The sequence below is a fragment of the Podarcis muralis genome, chromosome Z (genome assembly GCF_964188315.1).
Source record: "Podarcis muralis chromosome Z, rPodMur119.hap1.1, whole genome shotgun sequence".
In the NCBI taxonomy this organism is placed as follows: domain Eukaryota; kingdom Metazoa; phylum Chordata; class Lepidosauria; order Squamata; family Lacertidae; genus Podarcis; species Podarcis muralis.
Window position 1 is genome coordinate 34,893,536 of NC_135673.1, and position 27,350 is coordinate 34,920,885.

The window sequence follows — 27,350 nt, forward strand, 5'->3', positions numbered from 1 at the left end:
AAATTCAGCTAAATCATACATGAAGGATGGCCACTGAACCTCTGAAAAAGGGAACTGGAGACTACTTAGAGACAAAATTGATGCAGAGCTGGACGATGAAATGACAAAATTGGAGAAAGCACATGGTGAAATGAAAATGCCTTTCATACAAGGGCTTGGAGGGGAAGGGGAAGATTAAACCATAACTGGTCATCTGGATCTGGCATTGATGTAATTGACGGGGGGGGGGGGAGCTTTGGGAAAACTTCAGTCCTGCCTTTCTTCAGTTCTAACAGAAAGCATTTGACATACTAATTGGAGTGAATTCAGAGAATGATGCTACTAAATTTATGGTACTCTCTCTGGAAAAAGAGTGGAAGAAACGTAAATGGAAAGTCCTGGAGGAGGAGATTAGAATACTAGGGTAAATACAACAGGAAATGGAAACAAGAAAGGATATGGAATTTGAACATATGGAACTGGGTGAGAATTAAAGGATATGTAACAATAAAAGAATTGTGGAATATTATTCCAATATGTGATCACAACGGAGAGATTTTAACATGGACATGGATGGAAGAATGTACTATTACTTGGTATGGTGGTGGGAGTTAAAGGAGAAAAAGTTGGTATTAAAGAAAAAAACATGGTTGACATATACCAATAATAAAACAATTCAGGAACGCCTCTTGGACTTTTCGTGGGGAAAAGAAATGAATGATTTTGAGATGCTGTGACTTTTACATTAATTTTCTGTATCTTATTCTATAATGAAGAACTTTAATAAAACCCTTACAAACTGAAAGCTGTCTTTTGCATCATCCTAATTTGTGGGGATAATTTTAGAATAGTTCCTCACCACTCTAGAAAACTGCAGAAGTAGGGAAATGGTGAATTATGGTATGTACAGTTTGGTAAATGGTTGCCTGTGTTTGCCCCATGCAAAAACACTCCTGAAGGTAGAAGATCGCTCTTTTGCTAATGCTATGAGCTGCTGCTTCAGCAGAATAAATTCACAAGAGAAAGACATGACAGTCTTAAAAGACTGATAATCTGTGCTCAGAATCTGTTGCTGCAATTTATATTTCTTTCCTCACAAATGGTAGCTGGGAATGAAATAATGTTGAATTACTCCATTCCATCTTAAAAAAAAAATACATGAAAATGTAATATTCATTTAAGTGTACTTTTCATACTAACAACCAGTCCTCTGCAAAGTGATTTTCTATTTAATGCCTCAAATGTCTTTTGGTATAATTTAGAAGCAAAGGGGAAAAATGGACTGAGGGCTAAATACTAGAAGCACTTTTATAAGCTAGTTGCGTCACCACTAAACCTTGTTGCTAAATGTTGTTCTCTTAAAGTGGCATTTCCCAGTTCACAGCTACGCAACTCAGCCAATTTAGATATGTAAAAGACTCTGCTCTGCTACGCACCCAGTGATAGTTTTTAGCAATTTGTGCACGAACGGAACAAGCTGTTAAAGGTGGAGACCCAGGATAGTGTTCATCAGGCACACTAGGCTACCAAACCTAGTTTGGAAGATGTAGCAGGGTTTAGTGAGTTGGGAGTCTGTGGCAGAGAGCAGTGGGATGAGGGAGGCCAAGATGAATTAGGCTGGTGAAGAAGCATGGGTGTCTCCCCTTCCTGCTGAAATAAGCTCCCTCCCCCTTTGTCTTCCAGAATCAGAAGAGGCATAAAAGGGGGAGGGGAGTTGGCTGCACACAAGCACAGTTTCCAATTGTTTGGAAAAAGCCCTGAGGAAGTAGGGACATTCAGGCTTCGCAATTGATTTTCATGGATGAAGGCAACCAGGAATAAGCTGCTCTCTTCATTAGCAATGGCATTCTATAAAGTTTGTGGGGATTGTGTTTTTGCCAATAAACTCCATCTTTGAACTGTGTGATCACTGACCAGCACGCTCCTGTGACATATATGTACTTCTTGACTATTTGTGTTATGTAAATATTTTCATGTTCTAAGCCACCTTCAGCATTGTTTTAATAATGTTTTAATGATGATGATAATAATGATGATGATGATGATAATAATAATACTAATAATAATAATAATAATTTATTATTTATACCCCCGTGCATCTGGCTGAGTTTCCCCAGCCACTCTGGGCAGCTCCCAATCAAGTGCTAAAAACAATACAGCATTCAATATTAAAAACTTCCCTAAACAGGGCTGCCTTCAGATGTCTTTTAAAGATAGGAAAGCTGCTTATTTCCTTCACATCTGAAGGGAGGGTGTTCCACAGGGTGGGAGCCACTATCGATAAGGTCCTCTGTCTGGTTCCCTGTAACCTCACTTCTCGCAATGAGGGAACCACCAGAAGGCCCTCGGTGCTGGATCTTAGTGTCCGGGCTGAATGATGGGGGTGGAGACGCTCCTTCAGGTATACAGGACTGAGGCCGTTTAGGGCTTTAAAGGTCAGCACCAACACCAACGGAAACATACTGGGAGCCAATGCAGATCTCTCAGGACCGGTGTTATGTGGTTCCGGCGGCCACTCCCAGTCACCAGTCTAGCTGCCGCATTCTGGATTAATTGTAGTTTCCGGGTCACCTTCAAAGGTAGCCCCACATAGAGCACATTGCAGTAGTCCAAGCGGGAGATAACTAGAGCATGCACCACTCTGGCGAGACAGTCCACGGGCAAGTAGGGTCTCAGGTAGGGTGGAGCTGGTAGACAGCTGCTCTGGACACAGAATTAACCTGCGCCTCCATGGACAGCTGTGAGTCCAAAATGACTCCCAGGCTGCACACCTGGTCCTTCAGGGGCACAGTTATCCCATTCAGGACCAGGGAGTCCCCCACACCCACCCGCCTCCTGTCCCCCAAAGAGTACTTCTGTCTTGTCAGGATTCAACCTCAATCTGTTAGCCACCATCCATCCTTCAACTGCCTCCAGACACTCACACAGGACCTTCACCGCCTTCACTGGTTCTGATTTAAAAGAAAGGTAGAGCTGGGTATCATCTGCATACTGGTGAACACCCAGCCCAAACCCCCTTGATGATCTCTCCCAGCGGCTTCATATAGATATTAAAATGCATGGGGGAGAGGACAGAACCCTGAGGCACCCCACAAGTGACAACCCAGGGGTCTGAATACTAATCCCCCAACACCACTTTCTGAACACGGCCCAGGAGGAAGGAGCGAAACCACTGTATAACAGTGCCCCCAGCTCCCAGCCCCTCTAGACGGTCCAGAAGAAAGTTATGGTTGATGGTGTCAAAGGCCACTGAGAGATCCAGCAGAACTAGGAAACAGCTCTCATCTTTGTCCCTAGCCTGCCAGAGGTCATCAACCAGCGTGACCAAGGCAGTTTCAGTCCCATGGTGAGGCCTGAATCTTGATTGGAAGGTATCCAAATGGTCCACATCCTCCAGGCGTGCTTGGAGTTGATAAGCAACCACCCGCTCAATCACCTTGCCCAAGAATGGTAGACTTGAGACTGGGCTATAGTTGGCCATATTGGCCAGGTCTAAAGATGTTTTTTTAAGAAGTGGTTTAATGACCGCCTCTTTCAGCAGGTCTGGGAAGGCTCTCTCGCAGAGGGAAGCATTCACCACCCCGCAGAGCCCATCCCCCAGCCCTTCCCGGCTTGTTTTTATTAGCCAGGATGGGCAAGGATCAAGGAGACAGGTGGTTGGTTTCACTAGTCCAAGCAGCCTATCCACATCCTCGGAGGTAACAGATTGGAATTGATCCCATGTAACATGACTAGACAGGACTCCAGCACTCTCCCGTCCCGGCCCTGCTCCCACAGTGGCGTCTACCTCCTTCCGAATCTGAGCGACTTTATCTGCAAAAAAAACTTTGCAAAAGCATTGCAGGAGATTTTGGGGTCCCTACCAAGCCCCAGTGACAAAGGTGGTTCCAATAGATTGCGAACCACCTGAAAGAGTCTCCTGTTGCTGTTTTCTGCAGATGCAATAGAGGCGGTGAAGAAGGTCTTCTGTCGCCATTGCCACTTGGTAGGCTCAATGTTGAGCTCTAGCCCGTGTCTGGTCTGATTCAGAATGAGTTTTCCACCACCAGAAACTACAGAAATATACAAATATTATGGTGATCGGCTTTCATTATGCAAGTGCTAATGCCTGCACCACCTATACTCATGCAGCAGGAAGTAACCCCTCCCACCATGCCAAAGCAAGGAAGAGGGAACACCCCACCCTGTCATGGCTGTGCTGGAACCACTGCTTTCTGCGATTCCAGGAGGGGACAGTTTCAGCTCCGAGGGCCAACTGGAGGTTCCCTCACTATGAGATTTGAGGCTACAGGGAACCAGGCAGTCTCTCTCCTGCCCTGTGGAACACCTTCCCATTAGATGTCAATAAAATAAACAACTATCTGACTTTTAGAAGACATCTGAAGGCAGCCCTGTTTGGGGAAGTTTCTAATGTTTAATGTTTTACTATGTTTGATGTTTTAATTTGTTGGAAGCCATCCAGAGTGGCTGGGGCTACCAAGTCAGATGGGTGGCATATAAATAATAAGTTGTTGAAATTAATCCTCAACAAATCTAGCTGCTGAGGTAACCCTTATAATTCAGTTCTCAAGGCACATTTATGAATGCTTCCTTGATAAATGCCATCACCAAAACATCAGATAAGCATCTGTGTTCAATGCAAAGGTCTTATGATCTCCTTTGCAGTTAAGCCTGAAAGTATTATGATTGCTATTTGACACAGTGATAAGGCCTCTTAATTCAGTAACTCAGTCAAAATCAGCAGTAAGTATTACAGTCAAACTATATAAATATATTATTTTACAAGCTCCTATTTTTATGTAGTATCCAGTCTTTCACTAGAATCCAAAAGTGTTAGCTCTTTCTTCCTAGAATACTAAGTCTTTTAATTCAAGCAGTAGGAATGAGGAAAAGAAAGCTGGCTGAGGCATATTCCAAGGCTCATTGACTTAAATAACTTCTTGCCAAAATTTTACTGTTCTTTAACACAGGGGACACTTAGGGTCTCTGCAGGAAACCTTTAATGGGCCATCTTGAAGAACAATATATGTGAGCAAATGTTCCATCATACTTTTGGTATATCTAAAAAGGTAAAGGTAAGGCACCCCTGACAGTTAAGTACAGTCGCGAACAACTCTGGGGTTGCGGCGCTCATCTTTCTTTACTGGCCAAGGGAGCCAATGTTTGTCCGCAGACAGTTTTTCTGGGTCATGTGGCCAGCATGACTAAGCCGCTTCTGGCGAAACCAGAGCAGCGCACAGAACTACTGTTTGCCTTCCTGCCAGAGCAGTACCTATTTATCTACTTGCACTTTGACATGCTTTCGAACTGCTAGGTTGGAAGGAGCTGGGACCGAGCAATGGGAGCTCACCCCGTCGTGGGGATTCAAACCGCTGGCCTTCTGATCGGCAAGCCCTAGGCTCAGTGGTTTAGACCACAGCACCACCTGCATCCCTAGGCTTGGTATATCTAAGGTATACTAATTATATTTTTTCATAATACAGAGAGGAACACACTGCACAGTCAACATTAACATAGTGCATTCACACACCAGCAACTACTATATTCTTGAAGTCCTTAAATGTCTTCAGACCAGGACTCATCTTTAATTCCAATCTGCAACAGAGACTTCAAAAAACCTTAAAATATTTGTCTTTTTGTTTTACTACTACTGTCCTTTCATCCCTCTTCCCTAAAAAAAAAAAAAAAGCTAACAGGTTTCACCTGGTGATTCTTAGATAATGGATCCAGATTTACCAGCTGAAAGACAATGCTGTGGTCCAATAAGAAATGGTATGTGTGTACACACACACACACACACACACACAAACACACTGGCAGGGAGAGGGAAGCACCTTCACTGGCCCAGTAGATCAACTACCCTTGTGTCCAAAGGTGTGACATAATAAATAAATTCATATCCTACCTTTTACCCAAGGATGTCTAGGTGGCATATATGGTTCTCTTCTTCCCCCTTTAATCAACTATGTGAGGTAAGTTAGGCTGAGAGACTGTGACTGGTGCAAGGTCACCCAGTGACTTTCATGGCTGAACAGGGATTTACCGCCAGCCTTCCAGGTCTAATTACTACTAACCACTACTGGGCATGAAACTGTACTCATAATCTCTTCAAGCTTTTAAAATATATATCCTTAACCATTTGGATTTTGTGTGCAAAGGTAGGCCAGTTAAGTGGTGTGAAATTTTTAGGCAGAATATAGAATTAACCAAAATATTGCAGAAACTGTTTGTAATTTTTAACCCATGTATCAACACTTTTTATGCTTGCATCCCAAATTGTATGCTGTGCATTATACTTCTTATACTGTACCTTATCTGCTTCTCTTTTTCAAGATGATAATGACAACAGCATGCATTGGCACCGAAAAAAATGACATCACCACCCAACAGCTGCTAGCCTTGGGCTACATTTAATTTGACACCTGGTAAGTACTTCTGAAAAATCCCCCAAATGACTTTAAATACACTGGGAAAGCATTGCTATTTTTAGAAAATGGCAATCTGTCCTAATTTTGTTCATACACTTTTCTTAACAACTTTACAAAGTTTGGTATGAACAAGACTGAGCTAGTACTGGAGCATTACTTTCCCCACATTTTGTGTGTGTGTGTATGCACATTTAAATGGCAGAAAGGTTAAAAGTGATTTGTAGCTTTTGGGATTTGTCATCTCCTTTCAGGAAGCCATTTCATGGTCAAGTATTCCTATACTCCATACCCACAGAGAAAATGCTTCATCTACAAGGGATCATCTTTAGGGCCTTATGAAATCATTTGGTTGTACTCTTTGTTTGTACTCTTTTCTACAGGCTTCCATCGTATTCTTGTACCATTTCTTGATTAGGGTCTTGACATAATTGCCCAAATAGATGGAAGCAATGGATAGTCTCGCAGTAGCTTCTTAATTATGTACTACATGACACTAGCAACTACATGGGAAGCAAGTCATCTGAAGCCTTCAGCAAAGCTGTTCAGCACTACTGTACCAAGTTAGCTACTTGTAAGCAGTGTTTTTTTCGGGGGCGGGGGCACAGGTGTATGCATAGCCCTAAACATTATGTGAATCTAAGTTTGGCCTCATTAAGGGGCAGTATTTCAATGTGAGTAGGAAAATGAGAGTACCCCTAAACACTTTTTAAAGAAAAAAAAAGCACTGATTATAAACCTAGTACAGTACAAAGATGGTAACAAATTGGGTGCAGTTACAGCGAAGAAGATGCTACCTGCCTATAACATTCATAACTACTACAAGTAAACTTTTAAGTGGCTAGCACATAGATTACAGTCATCTAAAACCACCACTTGCCACCATTTCATTGCTAACTAAATGTATCCTGAATGCTAAATAAATAACCTTAAGAACCAGGTTTTCTAGTAAGCATTTTTCTTCAAAAACAGTGAATAATACTCACTTTTTAATTAAAACACAGCAAGTTGTGCCTGTGCAAATAAGTGAAGCTATACCTCACATCAGTTTGTAAAAGAAGGTGAATAATTAACAGATTGCTTATGATACGTCTAGGATCAAATTAACATATTGAGAAAGAGTTGGCAAGATACAGATATGGTTCATTTTTAAAGAAATGAACACTTTTTTCAGAATTAAAATATGTTTGTCAAAGTTTTCCTTACTAAAAATGCTTAATTTAAATGTTCAGCATTATCTCAAGTGGATCTTTCAGAACAGACCTAGGTTCTTCTTCTTTTCAACCATGCAGAACACAAATACATTGGTGTAAAACAGAAATAGAAGTCGGGATATATGAATGTGGAGAACAATTGAAGGTGACAATGTATGCGGAGTACTGTATGCAAAAATGATCATTCAAAAGTAATTAAACTGTAATATAATTAAAACAACATAAAAAGCAACTATACTAAAATAGCTAATAATTTAAAGAATAGTATGGAAATTATACAAAGGTCAAATGCAAAGTCCAGGAATGATAGAAAACTATCATAAAAACTAATGCTGAAAGGTAGCATATTTTATATAAAAAATAAAACTTTAAAAATAAGAAAATAGGCATCAGGATTCATCAAGACATTCAGTGGCATGCTATACCCAAAATCCTGCCTTTATGAGAAATTTCTTTTGCTTCTCAGCCTTGCTCTTTATCTCTTGCCATGCTGATAATACATAACTCAGGGGGTCAGCAAACTTTTTCAGTAGGGGGCCAGTCCACTGTCCCTCAGACCTTGTCCCTCAGACCAGCAGGGGGCCGGACTATATTTTTTTGGGGGGGAAGAACAAATTCCTATGCCCCACAAATAACCCAGAGATGCCTTTTAAATAAAAGGACACATTCTACTCATGTAAAACCACAATGATTCCCGGACCGTCTGCTGACCGGATTTAGAAGGCGATTGGGCTGGATCCGGCCCCCGGGCCTTAGTTTGCCAACCCATGCAATAGAGAGTTCAAGTTTGTTTTATTCCAACTCCACCGTTACTAGACTGCATTTGATTACAACAAAACCATCATGTTTTTCTGTTGGTGGTAATTTTTCCTCAATCACCCGAGAGCTTGTGGTTGAAAGGGTATACTGTACCTTTACTGTAAGTCTTTATGTGTCTAATTCAACAAAAGGGTCCAATTGGTTTCCTATTTTTATGCAGGAAATTGTGGGGGGGGGCATGTTATTTCTCCCTGCAATTTCCCTGCCAAATGACTGAGTAGTGAAGGGCAAACCCTGTTGTCCAATTCTAAACACTTTATTTTCAACAGCTGTGGGAGCTTGTCTCATCTAGTTTCATAATCTAATACAAATTCTGATAGATAGCCAATTTGTTTTCAGAAATATGTTTGTATTATATCTATGTTATAGTCCAACAAACTTAAGAAAAACAAGCTAATCATCACAGTGCTTGCATCCTTTTAGTGTTACTTGCCTGATCTTCCTACAAAGACTACCATGCCCCCAATAAATAACTTGAGGAACAGACTGGATACTGGAACTCACACTGGGTCGCCATGCTTGCTTTTCTGTGCATAATTTCATTTCCATACTTACAATGACATAAGAAAGGCTAGTTTCATCATGGACCCCTTTACAACCTTGGGGTTACTGTCTAAGAACAGACTTCCCTTTCATATCTGTGCCTTTTAGAACAACAGCCTCCATTGAGACTAGGGCACCATAGAGAATGTGTGTTCAGTCATCTTTGCCAATTATTTTGTTTTTGGGGCTTCAGGACCAATATCCTTTGTATGATCTTGATTTCTTCTGATTCCGAGAGCTCTGTGGCTTATCCTCTCTTAACCCTGCAGGAGCACACTGAGAAAACAGCCGCTTTAAAGCACTATTGGCAGCAATAAGAACAAAGCTGCTGCATGCACACCCTCTAAAAGAGATTAGATTATTTTCATGCAACCCTAAACTTAGTGTCTCTCCTAGCAATGTTTAGATTAGCAATGTTTTACACCAAATGTGAAAAGCCCTTAAGGAACACTTTACATGGGTCCATTGTGATTCTTGAAATAGCAGGATATTCATATTTATGACCATGTCTGGGAAATGGGCAGCTTGAATCCTGCAGCATCACAGGGGTAAACTGGATTTTCAGTGGCACACAACATTCCTGTCTCGTTAGGTAAACCGTCTTAATGCACAGGAATGGAAGACACAAAAAAGCTAACCAAAACTTATTTCGCATGGTATATAACAGGGGTGTCTAACTCCCAGTTCAGGAATCTGATCTGGTCCCCAAGGATTATTTTTTTCCTAGACCCCTCTGATGTTGGCTGCAAAGGCACCTAGCTAGGATAGGCAAAGCCCAGTCCCTTATTGGAGATGCAAACTGTCCCCTCTCCCCAGCCAGCAGATTGCTCATTTGATGAGCAGAGAGAAATTTACAGCCCCCCACTCAGCTGATCTGCATGAATTAGCTGAGGAGGGATGCATGCCTGTGTGTATGCCCAAGGCTCTATATGCCTTTTGTGTGAAGGCGGGGTATGCAAGAGTGTGTACTGGACACACCCCTATACTGCCACAGTTGCCACAGGCATGCAGGCATGGAGAATTGGCCATGGTTAAATGTAGCCCTCATGACAAAAAACAAAGCAAAACAAAACAAAAAATCCTGCTATATAACCTTTGGACTGTGTTTACCCTTCAAAAACACATTGAAAATCATTCTTTGAACTTTGGACAGCATTACAGTAACGAAGGAATAATTCATTTGTTTCTTTTAAAAAGATAACTAGCTTTTAGCATACGTATAAAGTAAAGGTAAAGAGATCCCTGACCATTAGGTCCAGTTGCGGATGACTCTGAGGTTGCGGTGCTCATCTCACTTTACTGGCCGAGGGAGCTGGCGTACAGCTTCCGGGTCATGTGGCGCACAGAAACCCCGTTTACCTTCCCGCCAGAGCGGCACCTATTGATCTCCTTGCACTTTGACGTGCTTTCGAACTGCTAGGTTGGCATATAAAGTAGCCAAGTTTATTTGCCTAGTTTCCCAGGAGATTGAAAATAAGATGCAGGCTTGCAATATAAAAGAAGCAGGTAAAAATACCATATTCGTACACTGGACTGTTTTCAGAAGATGTGCAACATCCAAAAACACTTGCGGAATCTACCATATTAATTTAGCAGAATTAAAAATAAAAATGGATAATAACATTTCAGGTGCAGGTTTTCATAATGAACAAATCTTTTAAAGTAAGTTGAGAAAAATATCTCAGTCTACTGCTATACATTGGTAGAGTTCACCACTCTACTTTTATATTATAATAAGCAAATTCCAATGTGGATAAGTTAGAATACAGGAATTCTAAATCCATGGATAAAGACTTCCCAATATTTTTCTTCTCTTTGCATAAATAAAATTGATCACACATTCTTACAGCACATAATTCAGTAATTAAGGAATCTCTGCTTAAGTAATATAAGGAATTTCTAGACTGATGAAGAGAAAGCTACAGATATTCTATTAAAAATATCAAATTGATACTATCAAGTTGAAGTCTACTGAAATCATTGTCAAAAGCTGTAAAGTCTATTTCTTAAATAGAATAAATCTGTGTAGTTGCAAATTGGGATTGTCACTTGTGGCTTTCTCTCTGATACTGCTCAAAGTTCTCTTTTTTTTTTTTTCATTTATAGAAAAGTGGTAATGTAAGCCAACAGATGGAATTATTACCTTTCTTTGAGTTTGATGCATTCTGTAACATTATTTTTTTTAAATGAAGCACAACTCTGGCTTGTGTGCCATAAGTGACATTGCAACTTTCTGTCTATTACTGTTTGGTTTACAATGCCATTTTAATGTAAGCTTGCAAAACTTGTGTCCCACTAAACCAAATATATCATGCAAACTCATTTTTTGGCAGTCCCAGACAGGGAGCAAAACCAGGAAGCTTCCTGAGATCCTGATGCAAGTGCCTGTGTTGAAATGTCTGCAAGTATAGCTCAACTCATCTAACAAATAAGTTTCAAAAAGTGAAGAAAGATACAGCCAACAGATATGTTTCCCCCATTTAGTGAAAGCTCTTTGTGACATCTTGTGGACTTATGAAAGTATTTCTGTGCAGAGAGAGTATCTGGCACTTTACTGTCAAGTTGCATGGGAAGAAAGGGAGGTGAACATGAAACAGGTGTCCCAGGATGCCTTCAGGAGCTGATGAGAAGCTCTCTCAGGAGCACTCTGAATGAAAGCTAAGCAGACAGAAATAAGCAAAGGGACTTAACTTGCAGTGGAGCATCTGTACTATAAAGTGTGTGGATGTAACACCTATGGTTCAATAAAGATGCAATCTACTGCTTCCTTACCTTCCTTCAAAGGTACTTGCTACAATGCATTTCCCTACTCCTAACCTAGATTATTTCCAGACTATTTTCATGTGTAAAAATATTCACTTTATACGTGTGTGTGTGTGTGTGTGTGTGTGTGTGAGAGAGAGAGAGAGAGAGAGAGAGAGAGAGAGAGAGAGAAGGCATTACAAGTTGTACATGATCCTGTATAAGATCACAAAATTGCACAAAACCTAAAAAACATTTAAGGCTAATTCCATACACCGAAATGGAACCATCAGATACTCACACACCAACCTGTGCAATCCAGACTAACATGTGCCACAAGAAGAGAGAAACTACTGCAAGGAGTGCCTACAGAGCAATTGCTCAAGTGAAGGCAAGGTTAGGGGGCACAAGGAAATGTTGTGTCCATAATGTTTCTATGCCTGCTATACTGTTCTCTCTCAGTTGTTCTTCTTGAAAGACACAGTCCAACGAGCCACTTATCAGTTGAAGAACACATTTGTGAAATGCTCTCCCCAGGGAGGCTAAAGATATGTAAGGAAGGCGCCAGAAGAAAACATTTCTCTTTAACCAAGCCTTTGGCTGACTGAACATTCCATGACCTTTTAAATGGAGGTGGGCATTATTCATTTGTTTTGCTTTTGTTTTATCGTGTAGTTTGTATTTTTATGTTTGGATGTGATCTTCAGATAAAGGATGGTATACAAATTTTATTAATAATGCTAATAATACCAAATTGTGTTTCTGTGACACCAACACTGCATTCTGCTACTAATAATCAGGTGTAAAGGAGAGAAGTATAGAGGAAACAAGTGATGTCTAGGCATCTTAGAATCAGATAATTATTTACAAATGGCTTAGGTGCATGGTAAAGCTAAAGTTTATGCTGTGAACATGGTCTCTTCTATCTTCTAATGCTGTGGTAATGGGGTGTATCAGCTGTATGCATCTGTAAGCGGAAGGCAATACTGACAAATTTCGCTATAACTAGGGTTTCTTTGCACTGGACTGTTAAAAAGGCATGAACATGTTGCATTCATTGTGTAAAGGGCTATCAGGGCCAGCCCAGTACATTTTGGCACCTGTGGCAAACCACAAAATGACGCCGCCGCCCCACTCCCCGCCAGAGAACAATGAGTGAGTGAAGACTGAGATCATGAATGGGGTTGGGTAAAGATTTACATTGGGAACAAGGGTGGGAAAAGAGCATCAGCACCTCCTATTCACCAAGAAGCCACTGTAAAGATGGCATGAGAGGGGGGTTGCCAAGGAGGCATGGATTCAGCCTCCAAGGAATGCTGTTGATGCCACTGTGGCAGTGGCAGCAGGCAATTCATTCCTGGGAGGCTGGATCTGCTGTCCCTGTGAATCCTGTTGCCTCATGGGTGGGCCAACCTTGAGTACAGGGAAGCTATTAACAATAATGTCATTGTTAATATTAATATATATATGAGCTTATTAAGTGACTTGTGATTCAGCTTTTGGGATTCAAATGTTTTTTTCAAAAGTAAAGTACCTTGACATCCCAGATAGTTGTCAGCCCCCTGTAATGATCTCCATTCCACTGTCTTCATCTGTGCTAAGGGAATGTTAATATACCTTTCAAAACAATTAAATCAATACTAATTGTGACTGAAGCAGCTCATTCTTCCATTTATCCTTGCGCTGCTAGTTAAAAAGTAATTTTAATTGTCATGGTAATCATATATAATGGAGACATTAAATAACATTTGCATCAAAATTACTGCCATCGAATTTGCTCTTCTTAAAAGGCTATGTATTTATTGTCGTCCCCCCACTCCATACACACACACACACACACACACACACACACACACACACACACACACACCATTGTTATGTATGCTGAGTTACACATATAGTTCACTATAGCAGATATTCAGATCAAATGTGCACTTGTTAACAGGAAGGCTGTTAAAAGTGTTTCAAATTCTTGCCATTATTCAATCCTTTCCCTGGCCATTGGACTGCCAGATGAGATCGTTTCTTATATGTCCTTTGACAAAAAGATGCTAACGGGCAATTAACCCCTTTTGAACATAGCACATTATGTAAAGCAACTCAGCTTTACATTACGCAAATTTTTTATTAATGCCTCCTTTAGGGTCCAGTGTCAAAAAGTCATGGTGGATATCTAATTGGGACATAGAGATAGATGATAAGCAGTGGAATACTCTATGGAAAAAAGCCTCCATACAGGTCTTTGTCGGCTCAAACTTTCTTTAATGTTAGTACATGGCTGGCACCTTACTCTGCAACAGCTTCTGTTTGTGCACCTAGGTATATCATCAGAGGGGCTGCCACACAGTTGGCACCTATAAGCACATGTGGTAGGATGTCCTAAGGTTGAATTTTGGAATAAGGTGTTTTCTGAAATCTCTTTAATAACTAACTAAACTTTTGATGCATCTTTCCACTTGTGCTTTTGAAACTATATATGGAAACAGAACAGGACTTGGAATGTAAGTCACAACAGCAGCCCAGAGCTCCACTGCCAAATCCTGGAAGCTCTTCAATCTTAATAATTTGGATTGCTGATGATCTAGTCTGGCAACTTGTCTGCCTTGAAAATATATCTCATGAACTAAAGGTTTCTAAAGAGTGGATCTTGGAATACTGGGTTTTTAAAATTGTTTTTGCTATATGACATGATTTATTTCTTATACGAATATAGCCACTCAATGTCATCTAAGACTTTATATAAACATTGTCCTCAATAAAGATGTAATTCACAGGTGAAGAATACTTTTATTTTTACATATCTCATTTGTAAAAGGGAATCTTTGTGTGAGTCAATACATCATTATTCATTTTGTAATCCAGCCAGTAATGCTTTAAGGTTATTTTTTTTTATTACTTGTTTTCTTTACTTCTGTTATGTTTGTAGTTTTTAACAAAATCAACAAAATATTAAAAGTGGGGAGAAATTCAAAGTGGAAGTAAAATAAATAGCAAAATTTAAACATGGAAATGGTCCGAATATAGTGTCATGATGCTGTCAGGCACGGAATGTCCAGAGTGACACTGACAAGTTAGAGAAAGTTATGTCAATCAGTCCTACATCTCTCAGGTACTCCTAGGTGTGCACCAAATGAGGCAGTTGTTGCAACAAAGAGCCCCCACACTCGACCTCTACTTATGTATCTCCCCTTTCTGAGCTACGCCTGGGTGTAACCTTTTGCTCCTCCTGCTTCAATCTCTTCTGGTTCTGGGAGACAGTGGAGAAGGAAGGGTGGGGGCAGGAGGAGGAGGAGGTGTGAGAGCCCATAGCCCAACCTATCTCTTCCTCCTCAACAGGTAATATAAATTGGGAAGGGTAAAAAACAAGCAAGGGGCTATGCTTTGTGATAGACATCATACAAACAATAGCTACAGCATTAGAGAAAAGCTTGGGTGAAGCAGCATGTATTCTTTTCTCTTTTTTAGAGCCTTGAGTCAAACAGCAAACCACTAGCTCATTTGTGCAATATTAGACTATGAATCTAAGGTGCTGCCTTTCTCTAAAATAGAAAAAGGATACTTTAATGTGCAATGTTTTTATTCCAAAACTCATCTAATTGGTTCAAATTCTGAGAAGTCCTGTTGCCTCAATTCACCCTAATTATAAGGCTTGTTCTACCATTCAACTAATACACCTTGGCATCTTACATAAGATTTGTCAAGAGAGAAATGTTGTTATTTTTGCTAGAACTGAATCCTGTCAGATTTGCTCACTGGGTAGAAAAGACAAGTCACAGTCACACACTGAGCATTTATATGTGTTTTATGATTGGGATGGATTAAGCTCTGCCTCACAACAGAACTGAAATGATCACAGAAGGGAGAACAGCAAACTGCAGGGTGAAGTAATCTCTCGTTCAATCTAATTCATATTTGTGTCATCTCTCTTCTCCGTTTCAGGAACCCAAAGGGATGGAAAATAAAGCATGCATTTCAACTGTCTTTTGGAACTCTGCAAAGCACAGATATTAGGGGCCTATTGATTCTTCCTCTCCTTTCCTTCCTGCGCCCATTCTCACAGAATGCTGATGTACACATTATAGTGTCATTTCAACTAACCAGAAATCTTAACGTAAGGTTTTCTTTATCATATCCAATTGTCAATCTGTAGTGAGGCTTGCAGCTGAACCAGCTCTTGAAAGAGCACTGCTGAGAGCGCATCCATTTATAATGGGAAACCTTCAAACCACAGAAGAGAGATGTTAACTGCTGCACACCCACTATTATAAAGATGTTTGTAGAATAAAAAATTAAAACACTGCAGTGATTTTTAGAACAAGTAAATCCATTTAAAAACACACACATTTAACTGCACCAAAGGAAAACAAGTCAATAACTCAATACAAAATGCTTTGGAAAAGACTGTAAGAAATGGCAGTGGAAGAAGAAACAAAAAAACTAGACATGGAGAAGATGCCTGGACATGCTATCTCTCTTTCTGCACCTTTAATGCAGCAATTAAGTCTTTTTTACAACTGAGAGTGGTCTTAACCAGATCAGATCTATTACAAATGCTTACTTACCTTTATTCATGTCAATCAGTTGCTTCTTCTTCTGTTGCCGCTCCAGTTTCTCACGTTCTGCTTTCTCTTTTGCTAGCTTGGCTCTCTTAATTTTCTCCTCCATCTCTCTTCTCTTGTTATTTTCCTTCAGTGCCTCCTGCATTAGGAAAGTGAAACACAGTGTTTTTCCATTACTTATGCACAGCAAATTGAGAAAACCTTGTTTGTGTATAGACCTGAGTTGTATTTTAGTTGCCTGGAGAAAGATCATGTCGCCTTTGAAGGTGCCAGGTGAATAACAGTTTTCTAACTAACAATAAAAAAAAACCCCTTCAAGTCTTTGTGCCTTTCGGTCTGAAACATTTTTGACATACAAGCCTATCCAGAACAGAAATTCAAAGTAATGGAAAATAAATGCCTATGTTACAAAATTATTAATGGATGACACCTTGAGCAAGTGAACAAGTCCCCCATCAAGTACAGATAAACTTCAAAGTGAAGTTCAGAAATACATTGTGCCCACTCAACCAACAGACACTTGGTATTAATCTACTATGGCATACCTCCAAAGGAAACAAAAGAACATGTAGCAGTCCATACATGCCTAAGAAAATGTACAATTTCTGTATCCTGACTGTGGTTTCAATATAGCAGAAACATGGAAATATCTTCCTAATGCAAATTTCTTTCTTTGGAAACTTACATTTGATGAAGTTTTAAACCAACAAAAACATTGCTAGTCTTTTCAAATGAGTTGTAACCACTACCAACCAGTTTTCTTTCGGAATGTGTCTAACTAGTGCACATCACAAACAATAATTTGAAATGAAAAGACAACTAATAAGTTTAATATATACAAAACCATCTTTGGGGATCTAGCAGGCAATTCTGACCAGGCACATGTGTGGGTTTTTTTTTTTTGGGGGGGGGTTGCTCTTAGGTCCTGGAATTAAACCTTTTAAAATACACATAAAGGTTCTTATGGTCTGGATCACACCAAGTGGCTGGTTTCCACTCTTGCACTGCAATTTTTTAACTTACTTATGGGATCTTAACAAACCATAGTTTTCTGTTTCATCCACAGTGGTACAACAATGTTGATGCCATAGCTTGCCTTGTTTGATTTGCCAAATAAGAAATTGTAGCACAACAGGAAAGAAGGGAAGAGGAAAAGTGAACATATAAGCTAAGGTTTAAGCCTACTTATGCACATAATATGTTACACTAGTGGCCAAAATTGTGGAAACCTTTTGGAGAAAGTGTATTTCTGAGGTTTGATGGCTCATAACACCACTTTGTTTTGGAGTAATACCATAAAATTATACATCAATGGAAAGATAATCTAATGAAGAATATAATGCAACAAAGTTTGTTCAATTATGTGTATTCTATCAAAAGCTATAGCCAAATAACCAGAAAAATGAGTGTTTAGAGAGCCAATCAGGTGTCATCTTGTTTTGGCAATGATGGCACTGGGCAACAATTTTTTACTTTTTGAATGTTGTCTAGATTTCTACAACTGATTTAGGGTATTTTTGCACTGCTGAATCAGGAAATGGCATCCGTTTCTCTCCATCAGATCAGGTTTACTGTAAACTGAATGGTGGGCATTGATAAAGTTAAGTACACGTAAATTGCATGTTGCTTCACCATTTTTCAAACTTCAGGGCTTGAACTTCCATTTCTTGGAACTTCTGGAATGCTCAGCGGCAGGGAGGTCTCTCTTCAGAGTCCAACAGTAGTCAGCCATCATGACTGCATCCCAGCGACCCTGATACCTGGTCTCCATCTCTTTCATGTCCTGATGGAATCTCTCCCCCTGCTCGTCACTCATTGAACCCAGGTTCTCAGGAAACTGGTCCATATGTGAAAATAGGTAGTGCATCTTGATGCTCATGTTTCAGCCCAGGTTTCTGAAAGCAGTCAGCATGTTGTTGACAAGTTCTGCATAGTTTCTGGCCTTATTGTTGCCAAGAAAGTTCTTCACTACCAGAACAAATGCCTTCCACGCTTCCAGTTCCACTTCCTTCATTGAGTTTCTGAACTCTGGATCTCTGATGAGCTGACAGATCTGAGGACTGTCAAAGATGCCAGCTTTCAACTTCTCCATGGTCAATCCTGGAAAAGCCTGGCACAAGTAAGTGAAGCAGTCACCATCCTTGTCCAGAGCCTTGGTGAACTGCTTGATTAAGCCGAGCTTGATGTGCAGCGGTGGGAAGAGTATTCTGTCTCTGTCCACCAGAGGGTCGTTGATGACATTCCTTTTCTTGCAAGGCACCAATTCCTCCCACACAGGCCAGTCCTTCTTCATGTAATGCTGAGCACGGTCCTTACTATCCCACATGCACAGAAAACATGGGTACTTGGTGAAGCCAGACTGTTGTCCCAACAAAAAGTTCACCACCTTCAGGTCAACACAAATAAACCACTTATGCTGATCATAACCAATTTTCTCCAGCACATACTTCACCGCTTCATAGTTCTCCTTCAGTGTAGTCGAGTGAGCCAGGGGTATAGAGGCAAACTGGTTGCCGTTGTGTAGCAGAACACCTTTCAGTGATCGCTTGCTGCTGTCAATGAACAGTCTCCAATTTTTGGGTTCGTACTGTGGCACTCCAAGCTTGAGCAGAAGCTGCGCAATATCTGCACAGTACACCAAGTCCTTCTCTTCCAAGAAAAAACGGAGGTACTCTTGATGCCTGTTGCGGAAGAAGCTGATGCGAGCACTGTCAGAGAGGAGGTTTTTGCCGTTCAATCTGGATGTCAACAGTTTGGCAGAGTCCTTTGACAAGCTGAGGTCGCGAACTAGATCATTCAACTCCTTTTGGGAAAATGGATGTGGAGCATCATCTTCAAGAACCACTTCTTCTTCTTCATGTCCTTCAACACTGGAGACATCTTCGTCACTAATGTCAGGAAGTTCTCCAAAGATAGGTACTGGAATTTCATCACAATGAGCTACAGGACGACGTGCTGATTGAAGATCAGGATACTTGAGGCTGCTCCGGTTCTTTCTGTTGATCCCAGCCGCACCAATTTATGGAAGATTTCGAGGTTTTATGACTTCAAACTGATCCCTTTTCGACATAATCACCCAGAACTATCGGACCTGAATACTTCTTGTCATTAAAATAATAATTTCCAATCAAAACAATTATTCGACATGGCATTTTAACCCCACCAACTTCTTCTAAAATGCTCCACACAAGCGTACATGTGAACAAAAACGTAAAAAAAGACTTGTGGCCATAGCTCAAAAACTTGACCTGATTGAGCAAAACCAATGTGATTTTTGGATTCAGCACATCAGATTCTTCCTAAATCAACTGAAAAAAATGCAGACAACAAATTTGTTGTTGACCAGTGTGGTTCATAACACCACTTTTATTTGGAGTAAACCTTTAAATTATTTATCAATGGAAGAACCTAGAACCTTCTATTTATGTTCTATATAGGTGTCATAAATACACACCTTAAAGAGTAGCTTGTAACACACCAAGGAATGCACTCACAGATATGCCTTCTCAACTTCAGTCAAGTGAAAACTCTACTTCCTACAGGAGTTCTATCTGTGCAGTGAAGCACATGGGGACCTTGGTCAGTATGAAGGTTCTGAGTCCTTCCAAACACCAGCAGTTGGTCACCACTTTAACAATTAAATTTGCTCTTATGTTGTGCCCGTTGGGTGGATCAAAACTCATTGGTAGGATTTTTATTTTTTATTTTGCACCTAGTAATAACAACTGTGCCTTTTTAGGTTTTTAAAAATAAACTTCCACAAATGCTTCATGTCTTTGGAAATCTCCATAAACTGATATAAGCTACTCTTATACATTAAAACTCACCCTGAATTAGAATGTCATTAAAAAAAAAAAGTTGTAAGAGAAGTTAGCCAATGCCAGGTCTGCTCATCTGTCAAAGAGGTTTTTGGTTGTCTCATCTAGGACAACTCAGAAATATTTAGTGTCTTTGCTGCTGTAGTGACTGATTTGTCTATAGTGAATCTGACATACTACAGGAACAGAAAAGTCTGTGCTCGAAAAACAGACCACAATGTAGTGTAGTATATAAATTAAGAAGGAAGCCAATTAAATGAAGTAAGCAATTTAACAGTTTGGGGGGGGGGAGAGACTTGCAAACACATTCCAAATTGTGTCACCTGCCTCTATACTTGTCTAGCTAAAGGTGGACAACAGTAAATATAAATGTTAAAATGCCTTGGGGTCAAATCTGTTATGAAAAGTCAGTAATTTCTCTTTTCCTCAACCATTAAATTTAATGGCATATGAATTAAGCCATTTGAATCTCCCTTGATGAGCTTTGTGGACAAACTTACAGGAGGTGAAGTCTAATATTAGGATTCAGAATGTGCATATAAGACCAATAAAAATGCTAAGCTTTTCCTTACAAAAATAAAATAAAATCCAGATTACCTCTTTATCTGCCTATTTCATTCAAATTATCTTCTCTCTCTAAGGGTAAAAGGCAATGAAAACGAATGCTTCTATTAGCATGGATGTTTATCCTTTAACAAAGTCGGGTGTTACTGAGACCAAGTGCTTTCTCCAAAGTAGGGTTACATTTTGAAGCAACTGAAATTAAATGTATAGTAAATGCATTTATCTCAGAATCTTTTTCCAGGGTAAACAGAAAATCCAAACCTCACAAATAAGATAATATTTTATTATATTTAGGAAATACTGCTAACATGAAAGCTTCAAAACCAGAGGAAGTCCCTCAGGGTGAAGTGTTTAACACAGGTGCTATTCTGAGATGCTAGTTTTGAATGGGCATAGCCTTCTTTGATATAAATGAGCAAACTGAAATCACCCACACTGCAGTCTGAATTGGCATAGCCCAGCAACTAAACTTACTTTATCTGTCCCAAATTACTGTTTATTGGTTTTTGCTTTCAAAGTCTCCTGCTAAAAATTCTACTTTCTATCCAGGATGCTAGGTTGAGGGAGATAAGAACCAAGAAAAACAATAACTTTAGAACAGCTGTTAGGAACCCTTTTTTCATGCAAGAAAAAATAATAATGAATGAACAGCTAAGTAGACAAGGTTGGTGAGGCTATATCACTGAGTCATTTAGAAAACAATTACATATAATTGGGTAGAAATGAGAAAGGATTAAGTGCACCAAAAATTAGTTGGGAAAAGCATTTGATGTCCAAAAGAGGGAATACTTTTATGTGTTATTATAATTTTATCAACTTGCTAAATCATATATATATATAATATACACACACACACACACTCCCCTAATGATTAAAAACAAAACAGAAAAAAGATTATAGTAACAAAGGCAGAAGTTACAACAAAAACAAGCTTTAGGTTTTTTGTGTTAAAACTATCTGAGATCTCATGTGAGTTTAGCTGAAGAGAGAAGTATCTCTTTTTCTTGGGAAATTGGTTAGTTGTGGTATTTGCTATAGCTGCAACCTACTGAAATAAGCCGCAAAGGTCCATGTTCCTCCTTTTCTGTTAGGATTCACATAAATATACCTCTAATATTCAACAGAGTTGGCTTTGTTGCTTTCTAAGAAGAAAAATTAATGGGTTTATCATATACGCTATGTCCTGAGGTTTGATGAGCAAAGCTTTGCAGACCAAGGCAGTTATGGGAAAAAATCTCTGAAGTAAAATATTAAAAATAAGCAGAATGGATCTGACTGTACACACCTCCTTGGTTATTAAATATACAGTCAGGTACTATGCATTATGCACTTATATTAAAGATTTGTTCTACTCCAAAAGGCCTTTCCTTCAAGTTTGCCTAACTCACTCTGTCCCCACACCCTCCTCAAAAAAGCTCAGAATATGTAAGAAGAGGGAAAATGCATTTCCTGTCACTGCTCATTAGTACAATGTACAATGGCTAATAGGAAGTTAATGTGTAACATATGAGGGCCCAGGGTGAAAATTTCTAACCTGTTATTCATCCAGTTCTGGATAGTTTTAGTTTTATTTCACTCCTTTTGCACCTGAATATCCTAGTAATCTCCTTGGAGTTAATTACAAATTCAGATAACTTAGTTTGTTGAGCAACAAGACAAACCTAACAACAAAAATACCCCAAGCAAGTAGTATCCAAAGCGGCAGATAAACTGTGTGCTTCCTAGTCAGGGGGCATGAAAAAAAGAGAGACCGACAGACTCTGCTTGCACTGAACCTTTTGGCTTGTGTAGAAACATCACATCTGACATGAAACTTCAGAGAAATGTCAAAAAGGATTATGATTCCTGGCACACCAAGATATTGTGATAAATTCAGCTGGGGAATGAACTTCACTAACTGGCAGGTTGCTGATCTAGAAAGCAGCAGTATGGGACAGCAACTCAGCAAAAGTATTCCATCTGTAATGATCTAAATATGGGCTTTAAGTAAAATGCTGTGTCCTCAGCTCAGGGGTATTCTTAGACCCATTTGAGTCTCAAGTGACAAAGAGCACCTGTTACAAACTTCGGCTGGTAGCCTTGCAAACTAGCTTGGATGGAAATAGCCAGGCTTTGATAAACTTATGCAATTGGTTGCACATGGGACTGCCTTTGAAAACAGTATACAAATTGCAGCAAGTGTAGAATGCATCAGCTAGATCTTTATCTGGAACTAGAAGGCATAAACATATAATACCAGTACTGGCTCAACTGTACTGGCTGTCAATTAGTTTCCATGCCTAATTCAACAGCCTTAGACAGCTTGGCACCACTAAACATAAATGATCATCTTTCCTTATATGAACCTGTCCACATCCTGAGATAATCATCTGAAGCCCTTCTCTGCATGCCACCTTCAAGTAAAGTCTGGAGAGTGGAGAGGACAGTACAGGCCTTCTGTGGAATAGCCCTCTCTTTATTGAATTCTCTATGCATACAGATCCCACCCCAGCACCAACTTGGTCTCCATTAAGGTGGAAGGCAAATGCACTTTTGTTTTCCTGGGCATTTGGGCAGCACCAATGATATGACTGTATAGTTAGATTAGATTTAAAATGTTTAGGTATTTTATTGTTGCATTTGTAGTTTAATTGTAAACCACTTCTGAATTTTATTAGTGAGAAGCAGTGTACAAATTTAATATACCTAAATTTCTGACTTGCATAGTGCTTTTACAACTTATACAGCAGAATGATAGCCTAGATGAGTAACTGAAAGGCACACAAACAACTTTTAGAAGATTTAAGTTATTTGAAGATTTTAAAGAAATGAAAACTTTCAGATGGTTTAGTTTGCAGTTACTTTGTATTATTTATTTAAAAGAAAAAAATACTTTCTTTGCAAGATGGCTCACACACAGGAATCATGCCAGATCAACAGGCTGGAAGATGAAAGGATAGCATTCAGTGTTTTTAGTTATCTTTTTAAAACCTAGCCCAGAGAAAAGTAATGATCAAAAGTAAAGGTTTTCATTCTTTCTGGTAACTTCATTGCAGATTCTTCAGAAATAGTTGTAACTACGCTTTTGAATTATATAGAAAGACCTGCAAGTTTCAAATATTTTGCAATGCACATGATGGATTTTCTCGAGTGCTGTGTACTGTTACCTAAATGACTTGCTAGCCATTGATAGAATTATTTATAAAATCATATTTTTCATATGAACTAGTATTATTGAGGACAGGAAGCATCATCAACACCATCCCAACCAAGATGATGATGATGAATTATTATTATTACTTTCTTGGTAGTGAAAGCTAAGGAGACCTGAGAGAAAACAGAAGAGAAAGTGCAGCATTGCTGCAAGTTTGTTACTGGATGATGGAACATAAGTTGAGTAAGCAGGATACCAACTCTATTGATAAGAAATGTGTGTGGCATGTGCTATACTTATTGTTATTTATGTACTTATTTATTTACTTCCAATTTCTTTTCCTATACTGTCTTTAAAGGAAAAAGTACTCCCAATACATTTTACATGTGCCCCCCACAAAAATATTATTATTATTATTATTATTATTATTATTATTATTATTATTATTATTTACTACTACTACTACTACTACTATACCCTGCCATCTGGCAGGGTTTCCCCAGCCACTCTGGGCGGCTCCCAGCAGAATAGTAAAATCACGATAAAACATCAAACATTTAAAAATTCCCTAAGCAGGGCTGCTTTCAGACGTATAACATACAATTAATGAAAGCAGCAGTGTAAACATTCCATTACAATATAAACCAAACATAAAACAGCAAAAACTACTGTTTATAAAATGCAGAATATTACGAATTAAATTAAAAGTGAACTGAAACACACAGGATTTTAAAGCCCATTTAAACATAGCTGGGGAAAGGGTTGGGTGTTTCTCCAATGAAATGACATTTCCTAAGGATGGGGCAATGAGCATAAAACATCTTTCTGTCTATTGTGCTGACCAACCTGATGGATCTTTGTGGCAGCTTCATATAGCTGAAGGTAGGTCTTCAAATGACCTTTAAAACCCTAAGTTGCTTGGGATCAGGCTATCATCGACACTTTAATTGGACTCAGAAAAACACTAGCAACCAGGGCAGGTGTTACATGCTCTAATTGCTTACCGTATTTTTCGCTCTATAGGACACGCCAGACCACAAAACGCACCTAGTTTTTAGAGAGGGAAATCAAGAAAAAAAATATTATTCCCCCCCCCAGCCCCAAAGAGCAGCGGACAGGCTGCGCGCAGCCTGTTTGCTACTCCCAGAGCTTCTTGGGGCTGCTGGGGGAAGCCCGGGTTCCCCCCCCCCAACCCCAAAGAGCGGGATCGATCCCACTGGCTGTCTTGGCTTCTGCCATAGCAATGCGCAGCCTCTCCTGGAGGGGCTGCGCACGGCTAAAGAAGCCAAAACAGCGAGCAGGATCCATCCCACTGGCTGTCTTGGCTTCCTCTTTAGCTGCGCGCAACCTCTCCAGCCGAGAGAAGCTGCGCAAGGCTAAAGAGGAAGCCAAGACAGCGAGCGGGATGGATCGCGCTCGCTGTCTTGGCTTCTTTAGCTGCGTGCAGCCCCTCCGGCCGGGAGAGGCTGCGCACGGCTATGGCAATTCCTCCACCTCCCGCAAAAGAGCACAGGAGCTGCGCACTCCTTAAAGGGAGCTGCACACCCTTTAAGGAGCGCGCAGTTCCTGCGGGCTTTTCTACGAGGAGGGAGAAGGGACTGACTAGCCGCGTCAGTACCTTATCCCTCCTGGGGAAAAGCCCGCAAGAGCTGCGCGGAGCTTTTTGGAGGCTTTTCCTGCCTGCCTCCCCCCTGCATTCACTCCATAAGACGCACACACATTTCCCCTTACTTTTTAGGAGGGGAAAAGTGCATCTTATGGAGCGAAAAATACAGTGGCTCCAAGAACTTGCCAGGTCCCTGCATTCTGCACCAGTTGAAGCTTTAAACAGTATTTAAATGCAGCCCTATATACAGCACATTGTAGGTCTACTTTGGGGGGGAAGATCTAAAATCAAATCTCTTTCAAGCAAGGAGTATTGTGCAAACTGCATTCTTATCAAGTTATTTATTTCAATGGAAACATGCATGTATCTGTATTGCCTTGACATTATGCTACTTCCAGTCATTCTGCATGTATTTACTAATGCAAGCATGTTTACAAGTCTTTTTAAAAAGTGAATACATAAAGAACACTGACAGTTGTGGCATTTCACAAATAGAAGACGATGAGAAAAGTGCATCCCAGTTTAGCCGCCTTCAAATATGCTCCATTTAGTTTTGTAGATCTCTCAAACCAACTAACCCGCTGTGCACGTTTACCATAACCCAACCTTTCCTTTGGGTTTGGTAGGAATTCCTAGCGCAATAAGGTGTGTTTAATTAAGTCATTTGATGCAAAGTCACTATTGCAGCCCACTGTCCTCTTGACTTACAAGCAGTCATCTATAAATCACCCAAACACATTGTGGCGTTTGCCCTCCTAGGTGTGTGACATCATACTGAGTTCATAAGGAAAGGGTTAACTAATTGTAAAATGACTAACCAATGGGAACTCAAGGGGAGGAGTTAGAGTTAGAGTTGTTAAGAAGTGAGTCTGGAGTTAGAGAAGAAAGAGGGAGGATAAGTCTGTGGGTTAGGCTAGTCTGATGTGAGAGTGTGAGAGAATCTGTTAAGAGGAGTCAGTCAAACAATTGAGATAATCAGTCAGAAGGTATTAGGAAGGTATAGGCCGGTAAAGAAACTAAGGTTAAGAAAATGACAAGAAAATTATCTGAGATACCATAAACTTGTTAATGCTTATAAAGTAAATTTGTTTATTTGGTTTAATTTTAACAACTGTCTGGACTCAGGGTGTACCCGAGCGTAACGGGTTGGTGGCAGCGGGGAAGTGAGCACAGTGGTGGCACAGGGATCAATAGACCGTCAAACGTCCGGGGGCCCTTTGTGATCGCCACACACATCTCTCCTGCTCCCCACAAAATGTCACTGCTTTTATTTGAGATTAGGTATTTTATGCAAGTGCCACTTTCATTACTATGCTAATAGGGCTCAAGCTATGTCTGAGTTCCACCCAACTCTCAGATTTTATCTACATTTGTTTTAAGAGATGGTTCCTGCTTTCTTCCTGAATCTTCTTGAGAACTGCCATTGGAGGATTTGTAACATTAACTTTGACAACTTAGACAAGTGTCACTAACTAGGGATTTGGAGAACTTAAAAAAACATTGGATTGTGTGCTCTGTAGTGTTTTCCAATCATAAAACTAATGTTTCCAACTTGATATCTTCCAGTGGGGAATTTCAGTGAAATGTGCCTCACATTCTTAATCATTCTATTTTTAACACAGTCAGCTACCGTATATACTCGAGTATAAGTCAACATTTTCAGCACATTTTTTATACTGAAAAAGCCCCCCTTGGCTTATACTCGAGGGAGATGAGCAGCGGTGGTGGAGGGATGAGCAGCCCAAAAGGAGCTCTTTCTCGCTGCTACACCCACCACCGCTGCCCGCCTCTCGCAAGGGCAGGCACAGGAGCCGCGGTTGGGAGAGGAGCTGCGCTGCGCCTCTCCCAACTGGGCTCCTATGCCTGCTCTTGCGAGCGGCAGAGGGGCGGCGGAGGAAAAAGCAGCCGGAAAGGAGCTCTTTCGGGCTGCTCCTTCCTCCTCCTTTAC

At 40.2% G+C, this 27,350-nt stretch overlaps 1 protein-coding gene across 7 annotated transcripts in view; it reads right to left on the reverse strand.

The window, feature by feature from the left end:
- Window positions 1-27,350, reverse strand: part of DIAPH2 (diaphanous related formin 2) — a 348,598-nt gene that overhangs the window by 90,276 nt on the left and 230,972 nt on the right. For all 7 annotated transcript variants that reach the window (XM_077922409.1, XM_077922408.1, XM_077922407.1 and 4 more), the window contains one exon: window positions 16,285-16,420. In XM_077922409.1, the coding sequence (XP_077778535.1) occupies window positions 16,285-16,420 (136 nt within the window). The remainder of the gene's footprint in view (window positions 1-16,284; window positions 16,421-27,350) is intronic.